Genomic DNA, 26,601 nt, shown 5'->3' on the forward strand with positions numbered 1-26,601 from the left:
GTGGATAAGAAATACTTTTTTCAAGAGCTTAAAAATCCACCTAAAAAAGTACTCAAAGATTTAACGACAAATAATCAAACAGCAACCACTGCTACCGCTACAGCAGCTTCCCTAATGATGGCTACAAATGCAGCGCCGACCATGACGACAGTTAACAATTTAATGCCGGAAAATCTTACAAATAAATGTATTACAACTACAGTTATGGCAACCGAGGACATTTTAAATTTAGGCGATTTTGATTTGCAAACAATACAATATCAGCAACAGCAACTATATCAGCAACAACAACAACAACAACAGCAATCATATAAAGTGACAAGTGCCGCAAATAACTCCTCCTCTATAACTGCTACCACTTTAAATACTTTACTAACAAACACAACAGCAGCAATAATACCAACTGCAACCATATTAACAACAACAGCCAATAACATAATTAACCTGGCAACAACAGGTACTAACTCTACTAATACTACTACTATTACTTCAAACCCTTCTACTGCTAGTAATAGTAAACAAATTGCAACTTATTCTACTAACTTTACTACTACTGCTAATAATTATAATAATAGAATTGCTATTACCTCATCTGTCACTAGCACTGCTAACAAAACTAGCTATAATAGTCATGCCTCTTTAGCAGTCACTGCTAATAGCACCTCCACTACTACCGCCACTGCTACAGCCACCAACATTAACACCACAAATACAATTTGTGTCACAAATAGTTTAAATGTAAATGTATCTAATATTAAGAATAACATTATTGCTTCTTCTTCCTCTTGTGCTTCTGCCAACACTAGCACTTCTAATATTTCTGCTTTTACTCGTACAGCAACTTCTTTAATATGCACTTGTCCCACCTCCATAATTGTAACATCATGTACAACAACTAATGCATCAACTTATACTAAAAAATATACTACTACCACTACTACTAATATCATTACTAATAACAATAACAATAATAATAAGATTAACAGTAATATTCCTAACCTTAGTAACAATAGTAATACAATTAACAACAGCAATAAGAATAGAAATACAACTAGTAGTAATAGTCTCTTACTAACAACTAATCATCAATCGAAACCATCATTATCATCAGCATCATCTAAAGCAATGCCAATACCCATGTACATGCCTCCGAGTATGGCCATGAATATGGGTAGTTCTGGTAAAGGTGGTGGTAGTGGTGGTGCTAGTGGTTGTGTTGGTGCTAGTGGTCAAGATCATCATCAGCGTGTCTTAGTAGCGTTTCAAAATCCAGCTATTGCTCCTTTGCAAACTAATGCTTGTTCATCCTTATCAATAATAACAACAAACAAATCATCATTATCATCATTAACTTTCACCACCACTACCACCACGACCAACACAACAATAACAACAACTACTACAACAACAACATCATCAACAACAACTACTCAGAATTCAACTGCTATGAATCAAACTAATCAAACATTACGTTTTTCTCGCTATCATCCTCCTCTAGAACCAGTTGCCGTTACCACTGCTGCTGCCAGCGACGCCGATCCCGTAATGTTGCCTCGTGACACTGATCCTTTTTCGCCCACACGCAAGAAAAGTGATCCCTTCGAAGAAGGTGGTGATTTATTTTCAAAATTGGATCCTTTTGAATTCGAATTCAGCAGTAATATTGCCGAAGTGGATAATCTAAGAAAAGCTCCCACTTCCCTAACAACCTCAGTAACAGACCAGTTGGCGGCGGTTAGTAGTGTTGCTCCTTCTGCTACACAAGATCTATTGGCTGGACATTTGCAAGTAAATTTACCTCCTGAGGGAGATACAACTCAAACCACTAGTACGGTAAGATCACGTCCAGTACCCTCTGCTATGACAACTGCCTCAAGTGGTGTGGGACTAGGGCCGGGATCAGGGCCAACGGCATTACCTCCTGCTTCTATGTTAAAACAGCAAACAGTCGATGTGATTTCCAGCATATCGAATAAGAAAATGCCGCATTTATTTGGACAATCGTCAAGATTTTCCAAACGGGATTCGAATTCCATTAATATGAGACGTCTACAGGAGTCTGATTCACTTAGTGAAACTGAAACCGCTCCTGAACCACCACCTAGACCCGATTATGGCATATGTGTTGAACCTCCTCCTCTGCCGCCTAAAAAGCAGTTCAACGATTTTGTAATTAGATCGCGTAATGGACCCAGTCACAGCATAAATTCTACAGCCGGAAATCAATCAATAAACAGCAATCGTTATGACAGCCTCAATTCCGTGTTAACTTCTAAAACCTTAGCAGGACGTTCTAGCAACACAGATGTGCCTCCTATACCGTTGCCTTCACGCCGAGTAGGACGTACCGATGGCTCTTATCCCGGCCCGGGTAGGCCACGCAAACCTGGTCACACGGAAGATGATTATTTAGCACCCATCTCTTTGCTTGGGTCCTCGACAGGCGTTAGCTCCTCTACAGCTAATACCAGCATAATGTCAGATGTGCCTCCCTTATTGCCACCACCCACACAAACATCTTCACGCGCCCGAACTCAAAGGCAACAATCGCTTAATCAGCAAAATAAAGCTCATGAAATTTACGAAAATAAAAGTGAAATACTTCAGCAGTTGCAACAACAGCAGCAGCAACAACAACAACAGAACATCATAGATCATCACAATCCTGCTGCAGCAGCCATAGTTCCTGATATAACACTAACGCAACTTTTAACACTGGGTATCGATGAGTTAGCGATTAAATTAAATGTGCCTACAAGCAAACTCTCTACTATGACTTTAGTAGAATTGACTTCGTATCTTTCGGAATTTCTCGAACAAAATAAACCCTCAAAAGTGGAAGCCCATAAAGCGGAAACCTCTCAAGAGGAAACACACCAACACACACCGCCCATATTTAAGGTGAACTTCGATCAAGAGGCAACATTTGTGGCGAAATTTGATGATACATTCGGAGAAGATTTTCATCAACAGACTTCCAGCGGGGCAGCCAATACATTTGAAGCCAATTTTGCCCAATTTGATAGTGTTAGTGTGGAGCCACCTGTACAGGCCATTAATCCAAACAGCAATATGGTACCTCCAGCCGATCGTTATGCTGTTTTTCGTGAAATTATCGATCAAGAACTGCAACAACAACAGGAAAGTGTTGATCTAATAGGAGATGTTATGGAAGATGAAATTCCCCAGGTAACAGATGAAAAGCAATTTGAAACGTCCAACTTAACGGTGGACTTAGACATGAATGTGACACATCAACAAGATCTCTTAAGTGGTGATATGTTAGAAGTTACGGGACCTCAACCACCCAAAATAGATACGAAAATTACGGAGGTATTGGCTCAAGCCAAGGATCGTTATGCCGCCTTGCGTGATTTAATATTGGTGGAAAATCTCTTTGATAAACCACCGCCGAAACCGCCTTCCATAAGCGGTGATATGGAAGTGGGCGGACAAAGTGATAGTAACAAATCACCCTTTCAGGGATTTAGTGGTTTTAACGATGACGAAGAAGATCAAGACTTGCGGCAACTAATGGACCAAGCTTCAACATTAGACGTCACTACTCAGCAGCAAAGACTGGGCTTAGTGGACAGTAGAGGCTTTCTAGTAGAACCCTCCTCATCAGCCATCACCGTGGAGGAAGATGAAGATGACGAGGAAGAGGAAGAAGAACGCCGTAATAATACACGCGAAGAGGCGGGTGGCTTAAGCAGTGCCGATAGCAATGAAAAGGAACAGGATAAAGATACCTTACCCACAACAAAATACGAACAATTGGCCAGTTCTAATCAACAATTGGAGGAAATAGAGGAAAAACCCGAAAAATATGACGATAATCCACAGATTAGTATTACCCAAACCCAAATGCCAACTAGCAATGAGGGTAAATATTTATCGGTGGTTAGTGTGGCTTCGTCGGGTCTATCGGGTTCCAAGGATGATTTGGAAATTGATGATTTAATGCATAGAGCCATTTCTAATTTATCTTTAGACTCCAGAGATCGCAACTCTCCTGCTATACAGCCTCAACAACAAAATACACACTCAACTACGACTACCATGACGCCACCACATTTCAATGATGTCAGCACTTCACCCATACCTCTGCAAAGGTCTCCCTTACCAACACTAACTGGCCTACAGAATAAATCGCCCAATAACAATAAATCCCCACAACAAGTCTCACCACTACCCTCTCAACTTACAGTGGTTTCACAAATAATCGATGCTGCTACCAAACAAATACAAAGTGATGCTGTCTCAAAGACTTCCAATGACTCTTGGGCCACTTTTGATACACCACAACATCAACCAGTTGCTGTATCGTCCGATAAACGTGCCAGACCTTCAGCTAAACTTGTTAATAAAGCCAATAATTTCCTTAATTTACCACCACCTCCCGGTTCCATTTCGAATTGTTCACAAAACGATAGTGCCATAGAATCACCTTGCTCTTCGGATCCTCGAGAAGAGGCTTGGCATAAACACACCATGGGTGGTAGTAGTCTATCGCTGGGACATCAGGGTGCACCTCTGGGAGGCAGCACTTCAGGTCAACGTCGTTATCATAAGAAAGAACGACAAAATACTTCTTCCTCATCGCGGGATCTAAGCTGGGATGAGGATCAAGGTAGTATACCGCCAACTCATATAATGGATTATCCTCCAAGTAAACGTTTGTCGGGCCAACTGCAAGGTAGTCTAACGACTGACCGTCATGGCTATTACAGACGTCATGCTAGACGCATGAATTCATGTGATGATGAATATGAGTAAGTAGATATTGTTAAGAGAAGAAAGTTTGAAGATTTAATACAATCTTTTTGTTTTTTTTCAGTTATGAACAAGATTATGCCTCTAGCCGCCGGGACAGGGATCAGTGTAAATATAAACATAGTTTGAGCAGAAGTAGGGATAATTTCGATATGGGTAAGTTGTGCTTAAGAAAAGTGGTAGATTTGATGTTGTACTGAACTAGAACGGATTGTAATTGCGTTATTCTTTACTAGATTCTCCTGGTTGGTATCATCATCATGGTGGAGGACCTCAGCATCCTCATCACACTTGGTCCTCCCAGGATATTGAACAGGCACGAGGACGCAACTTTGAACGCTCGGCTTATGAACGTACCACTTACGGACCTCCTATTTACGACAAGAGAGGTGTGGGTCCACCTTTACCACCCACCTCCAGTTACGACAGACGTTCGGCTGGTGGTGGTGTCTATGACAAACGTGGTAAATATTATCGTGGTGACACCAATCCTCGCTCTACCGAACGCATTTACAATCTAGATGATTTCGATGAAATGTTGGCGGCTTCTGGAAAAATTCCCGCACATTTGGCCTCCATGTATGAAGAAATGAAAGCTGAATGTTGTTCGCCACCCGGACATCGTCAACGTACAGCCGATTACATGTACGAACGTGATCGCAAGTCATTCGATCGTGAAAGTCTTGAATCATATGAAGGCTCTAATGTCGCTCCACCACGACGACGACGTCGTAGTTATGATAGTGGCGGTATACCCTCTGATCCTTATGGCAGTTGTGATAGTCGTGATGAATATCACGGTCGCGAACGTTGTGTTATGACCGCTGATAAGAGTCGTTCTTTGCGCAAATCTTTGAAATCTTTACGTGTTACCGGTGATATTGATTATGATCAAGATTCTGAAAAGGAATACCATTATCGTGATCAGAGATCACGTTGTGATACGCGAAGTTTACAAAGACCTAGTCAATTAACTACTCAGGGCGTTAGTGGTGTTGGGGTGGGAGTAGGAGGAGTTGGTGTTGTAGGCGGCAATGTAATGGGTTCTCAGAGTCGCATACGCAAGAGTAGTGGTTCTTCGCCCTGGGACGGAGAAGGTAAGTAGAGAAGAATGTTTATTTAAACAAATGGGTTGCTAAGGAAGTAATGGTTTGTTTTAGAACCTCCTTTGCCAGGACAAAAAACCTCTTCTTGGAAGAGGCCTTCCAGTGCCGCAGAGGCCGAACGTCGCCGAGCAGCTGTTAAAGGACAAACTCCCTCTGGTTCAGATGAAGACAAAGATCGCAGGTATTTAAAGTATTTTTTTTTTGTTATAAATTTGGTTTACCTTTTTTCTGTTAATAAGGTACCGCAAGAAGAGAACTACACGCAATAAGGATTTACCAGCGATTCCCAGCAGTGCTGCACGTTATGGCCGCACTGGTAATTATGATTATATCTCTTGTGAAGATCTCGATGACGATGCCGAGGATTATGTGGACGAAGAAGAAGAGGAGGAGGATCATGGCATTGAACATGATGAAATATCACCAGCTGATGAGGACAAATTTGCACGCCTCGAAATGCGACGACATGAAATGCACAACCGCATGATGGATGCCCATGTTAGAAGAAGAAAAGAAGTACCAGCATCACAAACCCAAATGAGTAACATGGCTTACCGTAAGCCAGGCAAGGGCGGCTATATAAGAAGACCTTTGCCACCACCCAGCGAACCTAAACATTCTCAAGATTATGGCTTTGATGATGATGACGGTGACGATGGCGAGTATGAACAGACTCCCACTCCTAGATCAAATACAAGTAGTGCTTTACCCACAGCCACACCGAACGCTAGTTCCACCAAATTTAGTTTTGATGTAGGTTTTGAATCTGACTTTAATCAATCTTCACCACCACCAGCTCCAGCCGGTACTGCCTCCAGTTGCAATTCGACACCAGCGGCCAATGTCAGTGCAGCCAATACACCGGCTTCAAAGTCTTCATTTAGATTCTCCAATGATTTCTCTGCTGGCCAAGAAAGAGAAAAACATTTCCAACATCCTCCGGCTGGATCTCTACAGCAATATGATTTAGAAAATCGTGGCATATCGCCACAAACCGCCCACACCCAGACCAGTACACCGAAACTACGTTTCGATGACAATGTCAAGGTATCACAATTCGATGATGCCTTCGAAGATGATTTCTCTAAGGCAACGTTTGATGCTTTCCAAAATGATGATGTACAACAGTGGCAAGAGTCCATACAGAAAACAACCAAACAACAAATACGCAATAATAAGCTGCAACAACGTCAACAGGAGTTGATTAAGAAATCCGAATCTGTAAATATATTTGCCAAAAAAGTCGAAGATCCCTTTGAAGATGATGAATTTTTCAATAGTCCTCCCACAGTAGCCGTTAGCACGTCTACGTCGGCAAATGAGAAAACAGAAAATCATAAAACCAATGGTAATAATGCAGGCTCAACACAAGGCAAAAATGGTGGCGGAGGAAGTGGTAGTGTAGGTGGCACTTCTGCAGGTTGGGATGATGACAATACAAATTTTGCCAAATTTGATGAAAACATGTGATTTGATAAAATCTTACAAAACAAACAACACCAAATGAATTTGTACAACCATTTGTATTACAATACCAATGCTGAAATAAAATATAACAAAGAGGAACTCACCCTTAATGAGGAAGATGATGATAATTATGCTGAAATTGATGTGTTGGCCACTAATGATTATTATTATATAACAAATTTAAATCAATATTATGAGCAGCAACAGCAGCAACCGCCCTGTAAAGCAACAAACTCATCTTCTCCCTATAAATTAAATAAATCACAGCCATCGCAACATCATCATCAATCTTGCAATCGTGTAGTTAATAAAACTCCTCTATATGATACATCTTCATCGTCGTCCTCTTCATGGTCTGATTTTACCAATAAACATAATAAATATAATTTAAATAACAATAACAACAGCAATATTAAATATCAATCAACAAATCGTATTACTACAACATTTAGCAATATAAAATGTCATCATCAGTATCAGCCTCAACATCATCATTTAAAACAACATCATTACAATAATCATCATCATGTGCCACATCAATCAATATTGGCAAAACCTTCAACAGCAATTAATTCATTTAAAGGCCTGTCAGTGGCTGCCTCTTCTACTTCTTCTACGAGTGTTTTACGCAATACCCAGAAACGTTGTCGCCGTAAGTTATTTGCTTTTAATTTTATGTTGAAAAATTTTATAACATATCGCTTTAAATACGATATACTTTAAGAAAAGAAGGCTTTAATGTGCAAACTGTTATGTAGAAGTAATATTTCCAAATAATTTGATTTCAATTTAAACACAATGTATCAATCGCATTTATTTTAAAGAAAAAGAAATCAAAATTATGGCAAATTTTTAACACTTTCTTAATGATTGTTTTTTTCCGGTTTAAGATTACTTCGTGCCCCTTCGCATAAGCGAAGGATGGAAGATTTACTTGGCTGATCCCAGGGATATAAAGCCACCAATAATTTCAAAAAACAGTTCTCATAGTTTCCTGTCTATCCGACCGAGGAATTCAACTAAAGTAATATAATTCTCTATACCTCTTTCGCCAAAAAATTGGGTGATGCTATTGTATCGTTCAAGCAGAGGAAAGTCCGCCCTCTGGATGTTGTAGAGAGTACAGTTGAATAAGATATGCGAATCGTCATCTGTTTCGTTGCAGATATGACATAGATCGTCGTCAATGACATGCATTTTCCGCAGAGAATGTGGACTAAAGGAGTGACCCGAAATTATCCTGTTCAATTGTTTGATTTGTATCGGGTTGAGTTTCAGGGATTTATCCGAGAACCAAGGTTTGGTGTTCATGCCAGGGAAGATTCTGTAGTATTGTTGGCCTTTCAACCGACTCAAATCAGTATACTCCCTCTCCCATTCTTTCCAAATTCTACTTTCAATTTCTCTAATTGCTTCTTCCCGAGTCCATTTCACCTGTAGAATTTGTCCCTCACTAACTGCCTTCTTCGCCGCTTCATCTACAAGTTCATTGCCGGGTATTCCCAGATGAGAAGGGATGTAGTGTATCTCAATGTTCGTCAGGGATTTTGCATCTATAATCGCCTTTCTAATCCTTTCACAGATTTGATTTTTCTTGAGGCTGTTAAAGGCCAATATGCCGCTTTTGCTGTCCGTAAAAATCACCAATTTGTCTATCCTCTGAGTATTCGCAAATTCCACAGCCTTCTCAATCATGAGGAGTTCCATCGACATGGAGGATAAATTCCGAGTTAACCTAAATAGTCTTGTAGTCCCCGATCTTGGGTGATAGAAAGCGCCACCAGAATGGTCACCCTTGACAGAGCCATCAGTGAATATGATATCCATTCCCTTACTCTTCAGATTGTGGAAGTTCTCCTTAAAAATCTGTCCGACCATTTCAGTATTCATCTCCCGTTTGCCAGCGTTATGGAAATCCCCCACTAATTTCAGTTTTGAAGATTCCATTTGCATTCCCCGTAGGGGTTCCAGGTTGGAAAGAACATCCTTGTACTTACAATACGTTTTATGGTAACTGGTGTCGAATGTCTTCTCCAGGGAGAACAATTCTGCTGTTACAAGTTCCAATTGGATGACCTTCACCAATTCCTTTACAGTTGCCAATTGCAGTCTATATTTGGTAGGCAGTTCACCGGCCAGATGGTATATAACATGAACGGGGGTTGATCTGATCAGTCCAAGGGCTCTTCTCAAATGAGCGTTGTTTGTGCTCTGGAGTTTGGCCAATGCTGTCTTACTTATGTTGGCAAATGATGAAGCAGCGTATTCAATTTTAGAGCGTATGAAAGCCTTGTAGAATATGAGGGCCCTTTTGGGATCTATTCCATAAGTGCAACCACTTATAGCGTTCAGGAAGAAACTCGTTCTGTTAACCTTCTCCACTATCTTATCAACATGGGGCATTATCGAGTTGTTGGAAGATATTACTCTTCCTAAGTAGCAAATCTGCCTGACCTCTTGTATTTGTGTGCCCTCTACGATGATATTCACCTGTGCGCCGCGTTTTCCAAAAGTGGTCACGTTAGTCTTCTCAAGGTTGATTTTCAAGTTCAGCGTGCGGCATTGCGTTACAAAGTCAGCAATCTTCGTCTGCAACTTAATTTGGCGTCATCCCACGTGTTATCAAAAACCAGTAGGAAAAAGTCATCGGCGAACTGGAAAATGTAGCAATTTTCATCTTCAAGTTTGTGTAAATCTGCCGTGTAGAGGTTGAATAGTAGTGGGCTGAGACCACTACCCTGAGCCAAACCTTCAGCAATTTTCCTTTCCGCATGACCAAGAATTAGAGTTCTATCATTCAGATATGATACTATCCAGGCAATCAGCTTTTCATTGAAACCCATATTTCGGAGCTTTCTCTCGAGTTTATTAGTGTTCACAAAATCATAAGCCTTACTAATATCCAAGCATGCTGCCACCAGTTTATGTTTTTCACCTCTGTGATATTGTACGACATTAATCAGTTCATTAATGCACATCGTAGTACTGAAATTTTTACGGAAAGTATAGGAGCGATCTGGTATCAATCTTTCCCGGTCAATGTGTTTCTCCATCTCGATCTTAATTAGTCCTTCTACACATTTCAAAAAAACCGGAAGTAGACAAATTGGTCTAAAATTAGATATGCCCATGGTTTCCTTTTTCTTTGGTACTGGTTGCACTCTGATTTTCCTCCAAGAAGGAGGGATATTACCAGAGTTCCAAATCCTGTTCAAAACATCGAAAAGTTTACGTTTGTTCTCTGACGATAAACCAATAATCATCCGGTATGTGATGCCATCTAAGCCACTGGCTGAATCCGGATTCCTGCCGTAGAGAAATGCAAGGAAATCCTCGTATTTAAAATTATCAGTATTCATGATCAAATTATCAGCATCTGTCGTATTCTGTGAGGTTGTGGGAAAATCTGCAACATGATTTGAACTGTTGTCTACCGCAATGAAATTTAGAAATCTTTCGTTATCCTCTTCTACCCATGAGTTGTTCACCTTCTTGTGCTGTTTATATTTCCTAAGATTGTCAATCTGTTTCCAGGTGTCATTAATAGATATCGGGTTGGATAGCTCTTCTTGTAATCTAATAAAATTCTGTTTCTTCCTCAGTTTAATGTGATCATGTAGTACTTTGTCGGCTTCCACTGCTGCTGAGAGATTTGCAAAAGTTTTGAATTTGTAATATTTAAGTCTTGCTGCGTTTCGTAGTCTAAAAAGTTTCGTGACTCCTCATCCCACCAGTTTTTGGCCTTAAAGCTACGACCCGGTTTCAGATAAATAGTGCTCTTATCTATGGCGGTATGAAAATCGTTCTGTATCTCCTCAATATCATCACCTATTACCATAGAGTCGATATTGTATTTCAGTTTGCTCTGAATTAACTTCCGTTTGGAGCTGTATACCTTGTTGTTCGAGTCCCATTCCATGATAATGGGTTTATGGTTGCTCCCTGTTATCTTGATGTCGAGTGTCCTCCAAGTGATGTTGTGGTAGTTGTTCTTGACCAGAGAGATGTCAATCGCTGATTCAGAAACTGGGCCATGTAAGTTTTCGCGCCGTCGTTCAGAATGTTGTAACCAAAATCAATAGATAGATTCTCGATACATATACCCTTGTCATTCGATTGTGGATTTTCCCACAATGGTGATTTCGCGTTCATATCTCCACAAATAAAAGTCGGCAAGTTGTTATTTATAAAAAAGTTCATAATTCTTTCCAGACTGTCCTCAAAGGTATTCATATCCATGTCTGGAGGAAGGTACACGGCCACGATGTTAAAATTTTTTACAAGGTTCAATGTAGAGATCGAAATGCAGTCACAATTTGTCGAGATTTTGTTTATGCTAAATTTGATATCTCTCCTTAGATAAATACCTACTCCTCCGTATCCATCTTCTCTATACTTGCCGATAAAGTTAAAATTTAATAAACTTGTCAAACTGTTGTCCTTTAACCAAATCTCAGAAAGAATCGCACAGTCGATTCTCCTGTCTTCCAAAAAGATCTCTAAAACCTCCTTGTTCCCCCTTTTGGCTAAACTTTGAATGTTATATTGTAAGCATAACATTTTGACTGCTTAGATTTTACCATTTCGGTTTTGCACCCCTGAAGGGTGCAATTAATTATATCATTTCTGTCCTTATTCAGTAATACTCTGTCTATCGCTCTTGCTATCTCTCCGATAAATTCTCTGTCGGTTTTCTTAAGGGATTCATCCCCCCATCTGCTAAAGAAGGAATTTGCCGAGGCTCTCAGCTGTGTTGCCATTCTCTCAATCTCGGATACCGAGTAGGGATTAGTAATATCATTACCATTATTATATTCAAGTTCTTGTTCCCGTGTCATTTCGCGCCAGGTTTCCATATCCCGTCTGGCATTTGCCTGTTCTCTCTGTCTATTTCCATTATTCTTAAGTACCTTCGCAAATGAATTCGACTTGTGCAGGAATTTGGCCGCCTCTGTCATGTTGTTAACAATTCTGTCCTTTTTGTTGTTAATACGTGGGAATACATTTTCCATGCCCTCCTCACCTAGTAATTCGAATCGATTACCTCCTACTAATCCAGCGTATTTAATTCTTGCCTCCTTAATGCTCAAGTTCTCTAAGATCATTATTCTTTTCAAATTCAGGGCCTTTTCTCTGGCAGGACAGCTTCTGTTAGTGGGTGCATGGTTGTCCCCACAGTTGGAACATTGTATGTTACTCGGGTCGCAGTTATCACCAACATTATGTCTCTTAAAACAGTTATTACATGTTTTATCTTTTTGCTTGCAATTGTCTGCTATGTGATTGAACCTGTAGCAATTGTAACATTGCCCGAAGGGGATAAAAGGTTTAGTAACCAGTTTAGTATATGCAAAATCCATTTCCCTGGGAATTTGTAGACCTTTAAAAACAACTTTCACTTTCATGGTGGGTTCCCTTTCATTACCATTTTTCTTCGTCATCCTAATCAACTTAACAATAGGTACTGGGGAGTTAAGCAGGCCAAAAAGTTCATACATCGATATTTCCTCAGGTATATTAAAGATAATACCAGTTTTCGTCAGAAGGTGGGTAAAAATTTGAGCAACATAACCGGAATTCTCACAAACGTTTGTCCATCACAAAAACGTTAGCTGCACGTCTTGTCTTAAAAACTATTTTGCATCGGCAGTATCCAATCTCTATGATGTAGTCAATTTCACCCACGTTGAGGTCAATGAGTTTTTTCGTTAGTCTGAATTGATTTATAGGTGTTCTCGGTTCCGATTTGATCGTATCAACATACACCACAAAGGGCCCTTTGTGGTCATCTTCGTACAAAAACGGCATTTCTATAGATACATGGATTGTTGGGACATTTCGATCTTCTGTTGTATCCATTGATGTTGAATTCTCGTGGTCTGATGTTATCCCAGCAGCCATGTTTTCACCTGCAAACTTTTTAAAATCATTATTACATGCCGTCAAAGGTAATTTAAATGTTGTTTCATTTCCATCTGATAAGCGAGATAATTTAGGGGGCGGTTCTATTCCGCCTTGACCCAGACGGGCCATGGACCCGTCTGGACTTTCCTCCATCACGCAAACACCAAAGTAATTATCCGAGGTATGCGAACAATAGCAGATACACCCACGAGGAGTAAATCAAAAGAAAGTCAAAAAAAGGTTATAGAAAAATATTATAAAGCTAAATTCCTTTTTCCCCTTAAACGACCAGAAAATTCCGCAAAATTCACAACCGACGCGTTAGGCGTTTTTACACCGAATGTGAATGATTGTTTTTAAGTTCCATTATATGTGTTGACTTTTGTATGCATTTCGGATCACTATTCTTTATTTGGATATAGTCAACTATAGAAAATTGTTTGCAAATTATTTATTTAGAGAGAATTCTCCAATTTTATAAATCTTCGACATAATCTTAAGAACATCTTCCAATTTCCAACGATAGGGGTCAGTCAGACTTGATTATATGACAAAGAGGCAACAACTGGAAATCAAATCTCAATTATATTAGGGAAATTAAGGTAAACCAAAGAGGCTTACTTCAAGAGGAACAACAGAACATCGAATAATCTCAACAATGGTACAGGAATCAACAGGATAACGGTGTTATGAATCCCTAGAAATAGTGACATTGTCACTCAGATCTCACAAAGCTTAAATCAGCAGAGGGCCCGTGAAAGGCTCGTGAAAGGTCGAAAGCCTTCAATACTCAATAATGCCACTTTCATCAAAGATAACCTGCAATCCACAAAGCCCAACAACACAAAGTGATGGATCGTAAATTATGTGTGTGGTCATTAGTCATTCATCGAGTTTAGAGAGACGCTTCAAACTTACTCCAAGAGGAACAACTGAAAATCGAATAATCTCAACAATGTTACAGAAATCAACAGGTTACCGGTGTTATGAATCCCTATAAAATAGCGCGTTTGTCACTCAGATCTTACAAGCTTTAAATCAGGAGAGGCCCTGTGAAAGGGTCTTAAACAGTCGAAAGCTTTCAGTACTCAATCATGCCTCTTTCGAAGATAACCTACAATCCACAATGTCCATCAACAGATGGATCGTAAATTATATGAGTGGTCATCAGTCGTTCGTCGAGTTTAAAGACAAGCGCTTCAAAGCCTGTAGTTTTAAACAAGGCGTACCTCAAACTTGAGTATTATCGCTATAACCTGATTTCATATGCCACAATATTGTTGAATAATGCGTGCTGTTGAATGGCTATCTTCATGAAATCAGTTATTCACTGCGTGCAGTGCGCACCTGAATGAAGAAAGTAACCATAACTCTTGACATCGTGCTCGATGGAGTTCAAATACTGACCGTGGTTTATCCAAAAGTTTTAAAGGTCACATTTGATATTTACATCGTCAGCTCAGAGCAATGCAATGACGTAAAAACAAGGTCCTCAAAGCGCTAGCCTGCAGCACTTGGTCTATGGATTAAGAAACCTTGTTAGCTACATATTAAACGATTGATCGGTCAGTGGTTAATTGTGCAGCTCAATAATGTCGTTCTTGGATGTCTTTTTTTGTTTGTCTTGGCATATTTGAAATCTTCAAGTTTTTATTGAAACTTGCTCTTCTTTTTGCATTTTTTTTTCAAAATTCTCAGGGTTTTGCGGTGTTTCTTAGTTTTCTAGTTGCTCCTTTTGAACGTTAGTTGCTTTTATTAGAACTTTATTTCAGTATTATACAGCTTCCTAAGTTCTAGTGAAACCTATATTGCTTATGTGGCCTCTTCTTACAGTTTTAAAGAGATTATATTAAGGTTCGTTAGGACATGCTTTCAACCCTATTGATTCTTTCAAAGATTCTTTGTGGCTTTTTATTTAGGCGTTTTGCACTCCTTTTTGGTCTGCACCTGATAATAAACGCTCCGAGTATTAAATGGTCTCCACCAGGGTATAAACTGTTGATTTTTAGTGGTCTCCACAAGGGTATAAACTGTTTGAGTATTTTACGGTCTCCACCAGTCAAAACATAACCTCACTTCGAGGTAAAACGTCAGCACGAGGTTGATACAGACAATGTATAACTAACTGCACATTTACACACTGTTGAATTTTAGTGGTATCATCTCAGGAACTGCTCCGGTCTTAACCATCATCTTGAGTGTTCGGAAAACTTTGTTTTTGTTCTTACCGTTCGACTGTGGCCGATAGTTCTTTCCTGGTGAAAGGATGATCCTATTGTTGTGGGAACCTGAAATTTCAGGTTCCAACTGAGTTGAAAAGGTGTTGATGAACATTGTGTGGTCCTGTGACACGCAGGGCAGATATCTTGAATGATGTCGTTTATTCTCGACCAGTATGAGTTTAAACGGGTACACCATCCCGATCCAAGTTGTGCCAATACCACTCGGGTGGTTCGGGTGGCCCCTCCGATGAAATCCTAATAGATTGCTTTGACAGCATGATGTAGTGTTCCATGACTGAAAGCATCTTCGTTTCGTCATGCAGGTCTTTAGACGTAATTTGAATGCCGTTCTAAGGGCTGCGTTTTGAAAGCTTTGGAGCTTCTTCCATTGTGTATCGCTAACTCTGGACTTCGACAGTCATGTCCAGTTATAGCCCTACTTCCTTAGTTCAACTGGTAAAGAGAGTTGCTGAGGATTTTGTTGACGATATTTTTAAATTCCTCGAATGGAAAAAGCTGGAAAGATCACATAGCTAATTGTTTATCAAACCGCAAAAGTTATCAATACTATTGCCCGTGGCCAATATCGAGCAGTCATCGGCGTAAGGTATTATTTGGATGCCGTCCGGGGCTGTTGGGAGTTTAGACATGTAAAAATTAAACAGGTTCGGTGAAAGGACTCAACCTTGGGGTACTCCCTGTTTAATTCTACGAGATTAAGATCTCTTGTTCCTAAACTCTACAAATGACTATCGTCCACACATGTTGCTTACAACAAAAACAGTGCTGCCAGATTTTACATTCTATACGGGATTATCATGAGAAAATATTATTTTTCATATTTTTAAATTGAAAAAAAAACTAGAGATTTGTGTTAAAAATTTGCCAATTAAAAAAAAAAAAAAACTGAAAAATGTATTCATTCCAATTACCAGCTTTCTGGGCATGCAATTGATTTAAGCATTTTCAAAGCATTTTTATGTAGAAATTATTGTGTTTAATAAATATTTTTTAACGAAAAATACTCTTAAAAAGAACAGATTTATTAGAAAACTTTGATTAAAGCTAGATATTTTTAAAATAAAAAAATTTATGAAATTAGTTAACAGTACAATGATTTGACAATGCAATTAAAGAATCTCCATAGTTAGCTTATCTAAACTTAGTTTAATGAGGGTTTAAAATTAACTTTAAAACTTAAACTTTGGTTTAAATTAAGATTTAATTAAGCAGCTAGTATATAAACTATTATTGAGCTATTATTAAATATTTTATGATAATTATTCGGTCTCGAATACCCGTTTTAAATTTTTTTCGCTTTTTTGTTTTTTATTAATTTTTAATTTATTTTTGTATATAATAAAAAAAACGAAAAAAAAGAAAACTATTCTAAATGTATATAAACGAAAAGGAATAATTAATTAATTTAAAATTGTATATGTATTTATATAAAGAAACAATTAAATGTTATTATTTAAACATAATTAAAATATTAACAAAAAAATACTCTTAAACAAAAGTTAGATTTCCTAATTATTGAACAAAATTACACAAAAAACAAACGATTATATAATTAAGTAAACTATGAGAAAGAAAAAACTTTAAGAAAAAAATTAAATTAATAAATTAATTCTACATTTGTTTTAGTTATTAAATTAAGAAAAAGAATTAAAATTTTTTCCTAAAATATATAAAATTCTGTCCGTTTCATATATATATGTTTTTTTTTTTTTGAATTTGTTTCATTTTTAAATTTAATAATTAAGTTTTAAATTTATAATTAATATACTCATCGTGCTCTTCGCCTCCTAAACAATAAAACTTATTCAAAAATTACCTAACCAAATGGAGGAAAAAGAGCGTAACATTTAAGTAAACATTCTCTAAAAATTATACCACAAAAAAAAAACCAATAAATACTATTGCATGTGTTATTTATACAATAATTAAAAAAGAAACATTTAAAAAAAAGTTATTAAATTAGTCCAAAACAAACCGATCATTAATAAATAATAAAATAAACTTTAAATAGAATTTATTAAAACAAAAAATCCTCCAACAATAACAAGAACAAAAGAAATAATTTAAATAAATAGCGAAAAAGATTCATACAAATAAATAAAATTAATTAATTGAAATGAGAAAAAAGAAAAAAAAACAAAATATTAATCAATTTATTAAATGTAATATTGACATTAATGATACAAATAAAAATTAAACAAACAAAAAAACATAAATTATTAAAGTGGTTTTATTATTAAAACATAAACATAATAATACCCACTGTTGTTGTTGTAACAGGTTGGCTTTAACTGGAAGTTCTTCCTTCAAAATATTCAATAAGTTTAGTTATTATTGGTGTCATGAGATGTTATTGGCAGCTGGAGAAATGGTGCCACCTTAGTCGGTTTTAGCCATAGGTCTAAGAGAGTTAGTGGGCCTATGGGACAATTAAATAGGTGCACTGTGTCATGAGGGCTTTGGAGACAGGCAGGGCATCGATTAAGGGTGTCTGGAACAATTCGTTCTAGCCGTTGAGAATACTGATCCAACCGGCCCTCAACTGTGCTAGCGTGGAACAAGTATTTCTGGGTAATTGCCTCTCATTATCCGAAATCACGGGTGGATGTTGGTTTAAGACTTTATTGCGCCTGTAGCCATTACTGGCTTCTGTAACCGCCGTTTGGTGCAATGCCTTCTGCGCGTTTATTATCTGTCGACGTCAGATGGGATGACGATCTGGATGTCTTTAATATAACGCCGAAAGTCTGACCAAATGTGTCGAGGGGGAGAATCTTCCACCAAAATTTGATGGTTGGGATGGGATGGCTGATGACATGCCACCAGGAATTGTCTAGCCAGCAATATATTATGTTGCATCCTGGTTTCCTCGTGCAAGTGATACACGTTTGTCATCTTGACACATTCGGTTGCGATTTGGAGTGCATTACTTGCAATACTCGCCATTGTGTGTCACTGAGATATGCGGTCCATATTGGGGCAGCATAATACCCACTGTCTGTAATTATGTTATGAGATAACGATTTGTTCCAATTTAGAAAATTGTGAAAATCTGTGGTCATTCTTACTTTTCAACCAAACTCGGTTTTTATATGAGAATTTCTAAAGGGACATAGTTCGCCGGTTCCGAATAGTGTTTTTCCGTCCATGCTCTATAATAATAATCTACTTTACATTGAAGGTAATCCTAATAATAGCCACTGTGCTTTAATTAAGGTGTGAGTTTACGATTTGTTCCAGTAGTCACTGTAGTCACGCATAATTTCAACCTGAACTCAATTTTTATATAAGAAATTTGAAACGGACCTAGTTCGTCGGTTCCACATAGTGTTTTTACGACCGTCCTCTATAATATACCTGATGATGTCTTGATACTTTTAGCCGATATATTTTAAGAGATTTCTTATATTGGCATATCTATCTAGAAAGTGGAAAGAGGTTAGACTTTATGCCGAAGGATTTAAGACCTATTTGCCTATTGTCTTTTCTATTGAAGATTCCTGAGCAACTGATAGATCTTGATCTTACAAGCAATATTGATATCCATCTTAGCAATCCTTAACATGCATGTCTTAAGGGTAATTCTGTTGAAAGTGCGTTTGTCATATTGAGCACTAAGTAGAACACGAAAGACACGTTTTTTGGATCTAGAAGGAGCCCTTAATAATATTTAAATAAAGACCATTAACATTACAATCGGAGTCCAGGATTTTCGAGTGAATTGAACAGCAGTGTTATCAAATCAACCTTAGGGGAGGATATAATTTGCAAATGGGTTTCAAGCTGTATACCACAAGGAGGAATGTTGTTGTTCTTGTAACAGGTTGGCAGTAACTGGATATTCTCCCAAGGAAAAAAACTTCCGGTAATTACGGAGCGGAGATCCAATTTTATGAAGAGGGAGTGTTAGCACTTCTGCTTTGGTTAGTTGCGATTAACTTCGTTCTCAAAATCTTCGAAACCGAAAGTAGGAAAATAGTTGAGTATGCGGTTCGTGAGGTCATGTAGCGGCGCCTAGTGACATCGAATTGGCCACTTACTAATTTGTTGAGTGTGAATAATTGATATAGATATAGGAATTATAGAATATAGAAATTTGCCAAATTTAAACGGCGTTGAGTTGAAATTCCTTTATTGAAAGCATATTGTCATGAAAGAAGAACTTACAGGAAAGGCTAAAGGGTTGGGGGGGGGGGGGGGGGGGGGGGGGGGGGGGGGGGGGGGGGGGGTGGTGTTGTTATTACCAGGTACTTTAATTAATAGTAGGATAGATTGCAGGTTATCCAGGGGCTAATAGTCGAGCTTAAATGCCAAGGCCTTGTTGCCTTGGCATTTATGAGTTTATTAGAGTTGGACTTCTTATAAGAGTCCAATACTCCAGTGCAGTTGAGTAAAGTAGGACAGGAGAAGTATAAGACATTCCTGTGCAATAGGTGCCTTTTTGGGTAATTGGGTTCTTTAGCACATAGAAGTTTTGTAGGTTGTGTGAGGACGTAGAGGAGCTGGCAATAATAAAACATATCACAATGGAATGGCTAAAAAAGGAGATCAATCCTGCCACAGTAGGCTAGATTGCAGGGTAACGAAGGAAACCAGGAGGAGGTTTATAGAATTCTGATAAGTGTTGGTAATTGGGGTCGTAGGTTGTGTGAGGACGAAGAGGAGCTAGCGACAAAGATATTTTGTGCGATTGTCCTGGTGCATAGAGGGAAATCACAATCCTCCAGAATACCCAGGAGGAGGTTTGTAGAATTGTAGGAAATTCGGGTCTTTTAAAATACAGGAGTTTTGTAGGTTGTGTGAGGACGAAGAGAAGTTAGAAATATTGATAACCAGTCCCTATGAAATAGGAGCTTCATTTTTGTAATTGGGGTCTTTAAAACGCAGAAGTTTTGTAGGTTGTGTGAGGACGAAGAGAAGAGTTCTGGTGCACAGAGGAAAATCACAATGAAAAGGCTAAAAGTGGGATCAATCCTGGTACAGTACCCTAGATTGCAGGGTATCCAAGGCCACCAGTATTCTATTAGTGTTGGATAGGAGAATTATCAGAATTCTGATAATTAAGTTATAACCAGTCGATGTGCAATGGATGTTTTTTGGGTAATTGCGGTCTTTGACACACAGGAGTTTTGTAGGTTGTGTAAGGACAAAGAGGTCCTAAAGGAAATCACAATGAAAAGGCTAAAAGGGATCTTTATTTATATACATACATATTTTATGCGTTTCTCGTGGTGTACAGATGGAAATCACAATGGATACACTTGGATTTCAGAGTGGCTGTATACCTTTCTGTTTGTATACAAGTCATTTAAAATTAACTAGTTCCTTAAGTAACGGTCCAAATATGAAAATAGTGAAAATATGTGGTTACATATCAAAAGTGACAAAATTTTTATTTCCAAATTAAAAAAAAATATTTTAATAATAAAACTGCCTAAACTCGATCATTGAAATAAATCAACCACATCCTTTTTTCTTTGTCATCTACTATAATTTTCTTTTATTTATATTATTTAGCATTTTTTTAAAAAAAGTTAGGTAAGCAAAGCATTTTGTATTTAAATTTTAATTTAATTTTACTTGAAAATATAAAAAAATTATACTACTTTAATATAATTTGACTTGGAAGGCTATACTATACTTCCATTACAATTTTACTCCTTTTTGCAAATATCCATTATCAATAAATATGATTTGTATATATTATTACAATATATAAACATTTATATAGATAGGATTACTACGTAATCATTTATTTATTGATTAATTTAATACTAAAAGTTCTGTATAAAAAAATTGTTTCGTTATTGTCATCGTTTACTAGTTGAAGCGTTTGTAGTTAAGTTTTGTTACATTGTTTCGAAGTTAATTAGTTTCATTTTTTTCACTCTAAAGTTGCAGGTTTGATTTGTTTGGATTTGTTTTGTTTTTTTTTCGCAGGGATATGCAATTTAAAATGGAAGACCAGTGGTGGCATTAATTAAACTTTCATCTTTATTTAGGCGTTGAGGTCCCAAACCAATTTTTGTGTGTATTATGTACTTAAGTAGATTACGTTCATTTATGGCAAATGAAAAATTGCCATTTAAAATAATATCATCATTGGCCGAAGCAGAGGCATTAGCTGAAACCTCCTCATCTATAGGTATGCCCTTAAAATACTCCACATTGGTGGCATTATCATTTGGAAATGATTTATTTAAAGCTTGCAGTAAACTGGGAACATGTTCCTTTAAAACATACAAACAAGCATTTGGTCCCGCATCAAAGGTGTAAGCTACTCTAGTGTGTCCCACAGCCGTATTGTAGGCATGCACAAATGAGGCTATAGCATGGGAAACATCATTCATATAAACACAAGGAGGATAAGTATCCAAAGCTATGGCATGAAATTGATTGGAGTCTTGCATGGCTATTTTGGCAAATGTTTCAAAATCTTTTTCTTTAATAGCATCAGTGATCGCGTTAATGCGTTGTGGTACACAATATTTAGCACGATATTTAATAAGATCAGATGTTTCTACCGCCCGCTGCATGCCCTTAGTGGAACTAGTCTTCTTACGGCCATCATTGACCACCAATATAAGCACATGCATATTGGGCCAGTGTGAAGCTGAAACAACTGGAGCTGCTATAGAATCACCACCATCTTCCAGTTTACCCATATGCCAACGTACGAAGCCACCATGTAAACTACGGCAGGCAGAACCACTACCCTGCCGGGCAATTGCTGTTAGCTCTTCATCGGCTATGCCATATAAAGAGGCTAAAGTGTAGACTAGACAAGCGTAACCAGCCGCACTTGAGGCCAAACCAGCAGCCGTGGGAAAGTTATTACGCGACACTATATGCAGCTTCCATTCGAGAGGGAATTTCAGTGACTCGCCTTTGGCTAAAGCTAAGCGTTGTACTATTAAAGAAACAAGAGTTGAATGAAGATTTTTAAAAGAGAATTTTTTAATAAAATTTAGTTCTAATTCAGTTCAAGTTTAGTTCTCATTCAGTTATAGTTCAGTTCTAGTTCAGTTCTAGTTCAGTTCTAGTTAAGTTCTAGTTCAGTTCTAGTTCAGTTCTAGTTCAGTTCTAGTTCAGTTCTAGTTCAGTTCTAGTTAAGTTCTAGTTCAGTTCTAGTTCAGTTCTAGTTCAGTTCTAGTTCAGTTCTAGTTCAGTTCTAGTTCAGTTCTAGTTCAGTTCTAGTTCAGTTCTAGTTCAGTTCTAGTTCAGTTCTAGTTCAGTTCTAGTTCAGTTCTAGTTCAGTTCTAGTTCAGTTCTAGTTCAGTTCTAGTTCAGTTCTAGTTCAGTTCTAGTTCAGTTCTAGTTCAGTTCTAGTTCAGTTCTAGTTCAGTTCTAGTTCAGTTCTAGTTCAGTTCTAGTTCAGTTCTATTTCAGTTCTATTTCAGTTCTAGTTCAGTTCTAGTTCATTTCTAGTTCAGTTATAGATCAGTTCTAGTTCAGTTTTAGTTCAGTTCTAGTTCAGTTCTAGTTCAGTTCTAGTTTAGTTCTAGTTTAGTTATAGTTCAGTTCTAGTTCAATTCTAGTTCATTTCTGGTTCATTTCTAGTTCAGTTCTATATCAGTTCTAGTTCAGTTCTAGTTCAGTTCTAGTTTAGTTCTAGTTCAGTTTTAGTTCAGTTCTATATCAGTTTTAGTTCATTTTAAGTTCGACTAATAGCGCTAATAGTGCCCAGTCTGACATCAACCGAAATTCCTTTCAGTTTGTACAAAATGTTCAAAAGACTATCTCCCAGATCTCTTTTGTCAAACACCACCCACAAAAAAATAAACAAAAATCTATAATTTCAACTACTATTAAAACAAGAAAAACTTACAAGCTTTTAAACATCTCATAATACGAGGATTTTCTTCAAACGGCACCTCATCGCCATTCAACCACATACGATGTTCCTTAAACGATGAACAAGCAGCAGCTGTAGTTTTAGCACACATCTAGGTATAGGCCAAGGAAAAAAGAAATACAAAGAACAAGAAAAAAAACAAAAATGAAACGCATGTCAAAGTTGGCATATTGTTCCACATATTTTGTATATGATATACAAACAAACAACAAAAACAAGGGGCATAAATTCATTTAGCATATGAAAGCCAAACAATTGTTATACAGAATAATGGTTGGGAGCAAGCAGCCCCCTGTATTTACCTCATCGGTGCTAAGAGTCATGCTTAATGAGTCGTTTATCGGTAAAATCAATTCTTCATCTCGTTTGCCCCCTTTTTTTAATGCATACAGTTCAACATTTACATATTTGTAATAGCAAGCAATTGAAGATTAAAGTGTCAAGTACATAAGCATAAAAAAGAGAAAGTTTTTTCTTTTATTACAAAAAAAGACAATTTAAACAATTGATTAGTTAAAAAGTTAACTTACAATATTTAATTAAAGCTATATTCACGGGTGCTATGCAAGTTTCAATAAACATATTTAAGTACGTGATTTCTTTTTCAAACAATTAACTAATTAAATCTATACTTTAAAATATATTTTACAATAATTACTACAAAATTCTTTAGTTTTTAATAATTTTAATACAAAAATTCCAAAAATTTTAAAACCACAACTTAACAGCAAGAAATTTTTCACACAACTGTCAGCTTTCACTAATAAATTATACCAACAATTTCAAAATAAACACAAAAACCAAACAGCTGTTTTGTATGGGAAGTGTTTGTAAACAATACTGTTGCACAGCCTTGCCAACTTCAAAACTCTCATGTACTTATCCAAATACCGTTAGTTTTTGTTAGTGTTAGTATAAATTTTCACAGCGTCATGGTTAAAGTTAAAAAGTTGAAGTGTCTGAATAAAAATTTAAAAAAAGTCGGGAAAAACTTAAAAGAATAAAATAAAAACTATATCCGCGGTATAATCAAAATGTTTAAAGTGTTTTTCTTCAAAAATATTTCCGAAAACTATGAAATTAACGAAGAAATTTGTGTGTAAACATTAGACTGTCCCAAGTAAATGCAAATTGTAAAAAGTGCAAGTGTGAGAAAGAGAGGACATAAACAAGTGAGAGTTGCACAGACTTGTCAAGAGTGCATGGACGAATAGGAAACGGAAGTAAGAAAGAAAAAGTGTTGGTAATTGATAAAATGTGTTTAAAGGAAATAAAAGTGATTATATAGTGAAATTTAAAAATAAAATTAAATTAAAATAAATTCAATAAAATTAAAATTAATTAAATAAAAAGTAATAATTAAATTAAATAAGGAAAATTAAAAAAAAATTCGATAAAAATGGAAAGTAAATAAAAATAATGAAAATATAAAATTATATTAAAGTGAGATTTTAAAAATTTTAAGAAAATTATTAAATTAAAATTAAAAAAAGAAATATCAAAAGAGAAAATCAAATAGAATTAATAGAATTAGAAAAAATGAGAAATGTTAATAAAAATAATTTTAAATTGAAATTTCCAAAAAGAAAATATTTAAATCGAAATTAAAAAAAAAATATTTAAAAATATGTAAATTCAAATAAATAAATGGTTATTTTAAAGAAAAATTAAAAAATTAAATTAAATAATATTTAATAAAAAAATTAAATTTAAAGTAATAATTAAATAAAATGTGGAAAATTAAAGAAAATTAGATTAAAATGGAAAATATATGTAAAAAAATTATTAATATATAAAATTATTTTAAATTGAAATTTTAAAAAATTTAAGAAAATTATTAAATTAAAAAAAAAAGAAATACAAAAAGAGCAAATCAAATAAAATTAAAATTATTCGAATTAGAAAAAATGGGATATGTTAATGAAAATTATTTTAAAGCAAAATTTCCAAAAAGAAAATATTTAAATCGAAATTAAAAAAATATTAAAACTACAAATGTAAATTCAAATAAATGAAATTTTAAAGAATAAATTATAGTAAAATTAAAAGAAAAGAAATTTTAAGAAAAATATAAATATTTAAGAAAATTAAAAAAAATGGAAGAAGTCTTTTAATTAAAAAAATGGAAATTATGAAAGATTAATGAAAATAAATCTAATAAATTTCAATAAATTAAATGAAAATTTTATAAAGAAATGTAATAAAGTTTTTGAAATATTAATAAATTTAAATCATTAAAAATTGAAAAAATCTAAAATAAATTTAAAATAAATTAAAAAAGTAGAGGTAAAAAAAGTGTTAAAATAACAAATGTTTAAGAAAAAGCAAAATGGAAATAAATGAAGTGAATTAAATTAAAAAAACAATATTATATAACAAAAATAAAAATAAAAATTAATATGGTTGTATAAAAAATAAACTAATATTTCTTATAATTTAAATACTTTCGTTTCCTATTAGAACTTTTATCAAAATTTAAATGACTTTCAAGAAAAACAAACATTTTTTGAGAAAACATATACTCAACCTTGAAACCAAAAATCTGCAGCTATAAACGGGTAAGTTTATAATTTTTAAAATCAAAAAATAGCAGATGGGTCTCCGCCCAAGAAATTCAGGACAGAGTTAATGGGAATTAACAGTACATATTAATATTTATATATCTGCACATTTATTAGAGATCTTCCTCAAGATTTTCCTATCCTTAAAAATTCTGAAATTTTAATAATTGTTACCCTTACAATGCGTCCTTAATTATAGCAACCGGTTTTAGGGTTTTCAAATTTCATGTGGTTTGTGTCTTAGTAGGAAATTTAAAAATAATTTTATTTAGAGGTTGTTGTGCGAACTTAAATAACTATAACTTCTGCAAAATTCTTTAAATAAAACTGTTATAAAAATGAACTTTATAGTAAAAAGAGACAGATATTTATTATTGAACTATAAAATTATAGAAATTTTCCCCTTAATACTGGGAAACATATAATTTAACAAAGAATTGTTTGCATGTGGGGATGTGTAGTATTGTTGTGTTTTACATACGAAATCCGGGTTTATATCGCAATTATTTAATGGCCATGGACCCACAAAAGTATAATCAGAATCCTTTTTAAATGCAATTATCATGGATGCGACTATATAATAGATTATAGACTAGACTATAGATTAGACTATAGACTAGACTATAGACTAGACTATAGACTAGACTATAGACTAGACTATAGACTAGACTATAGACTAGACTATAGAC

At 36.0% G+C, this 26,601-nt stretch overlaps 3 protein-coding genes across 3 annotated transcripts in view; 2 read left to right on the forward strand and 1 right to left on the reverse strand.

The window, feature by feature from the left end:
- Nucleotides 1-7,352, forward strand: part of LOC111681115 (protein disabled) — a 40,010-nt gene extending 32,658 nt beyond the window's left edge. The window contains exons 6-10 of the mRNA XM_046952503.1: nt 1-4,775; nt 4,841-4,932; nt 5,013-5,873; nt 5,937-6,063; nt 6,122-7,352. Coding sequence (XP_046808459.1) covers nt 1-4,775; nt 4,841-4,932; nt 5,013-5,873; nt 5,937-6,063; nt 6,122-7,352 — 7,086 coding nt within the window. The remainder of the gene's footprint in view (nt 4,776-4,840; nt 4,933-5,012; nt 5,874-5,936; nt 6,064-6,121) is intronic.
- A 33-nt stretch (nt 7,353-7,385) lies between these two features.
- Nucleotides 7,386-8,687, forward strand: LOC111681116 (rho GTPase-activating protein gacZ-like). The gene has a single exon (XM_046952379.1). The coding sequence runs from the start codon at nt 7,386-7,388 to the stop codon at nt 8,070-8,072; it is 687 nt and encodes a 228-aa protein (XP_046808335.1). The 3' UTR covers nt 8,073-8,687.
- A 12,340-nt stretch (nt 8,688-21,027) lies between these two features.
- Nucleotides 21,028-24,099, reverse strand: LOC111681099 (diphosphomevalonate decarboxylase). Its single transcript, XM_023442822.2, has 4 exons — nt 23,882-24,099; nt 23,654-23,724; nt 23,325-23,442; nt 21,028-22,406 (listed from the first exon to the last, which is right to left on the reverse strand). The coding sequence occupies exons 1-4, from the start codon at nt 23,931-23,933 to the stop codon at nt 21,448-21,450; spliced, it is 1,200 nt and encodes a 399-aa protein (XP_023298590.2). The 5' UTR covers nt 23,934-24,099; the 3' UTR covers nt 21,028-21,447.
- Nucleotides 24,100-26,601: the final 2,502 nt, after the last annotated feature.

The sequence above is a fragment of the Lucilia cuprina genome, chromosome 5 (genome assembly GCF_022045245.1).
Source record: "Lucilia cuprina isolate Lc7/37 chromosome 5, ASM2204524v1, whole genome shotgun sequence".
Taxonomy (NCBI): Eukaryota; Metazoa; Arthropoda; class Insecta; order Diptera; family Calliphoridae; genus Lucilia; species Lucilia cuprina.

Bases quoted from the DNA above. Each gene is read 5' to 3' on its own strand.
- LOC111681116 (XM_046952379.1), top strand. From the start codon at position 7,386: ATGAATTTGTACAACCATTTGTATTACAATACCAATGCTGAAATAAAA.
- LOC111681099 (XM_023442822.2), bottom strand. From the start codon at position 23,933: ATGTTTATTGAAACTTGCATAGCACCCGTGAATATAGCTTTAATTAAA. The intron at 23,443-23,653 runs GTAAATACAGGG...GCCTATACCTAG, and splicing joins TGACTCTTAGCACCGATGAG to ATGTGTGCTAAAACTACAGC. The intron at 22,407-23,324 runs GTAAGTTTTTCT...TTTCTTTAATAG, and splicing joins TATGAGATGTTTAAAAGCTT to TACAACGCTTAGCTTTAGCC.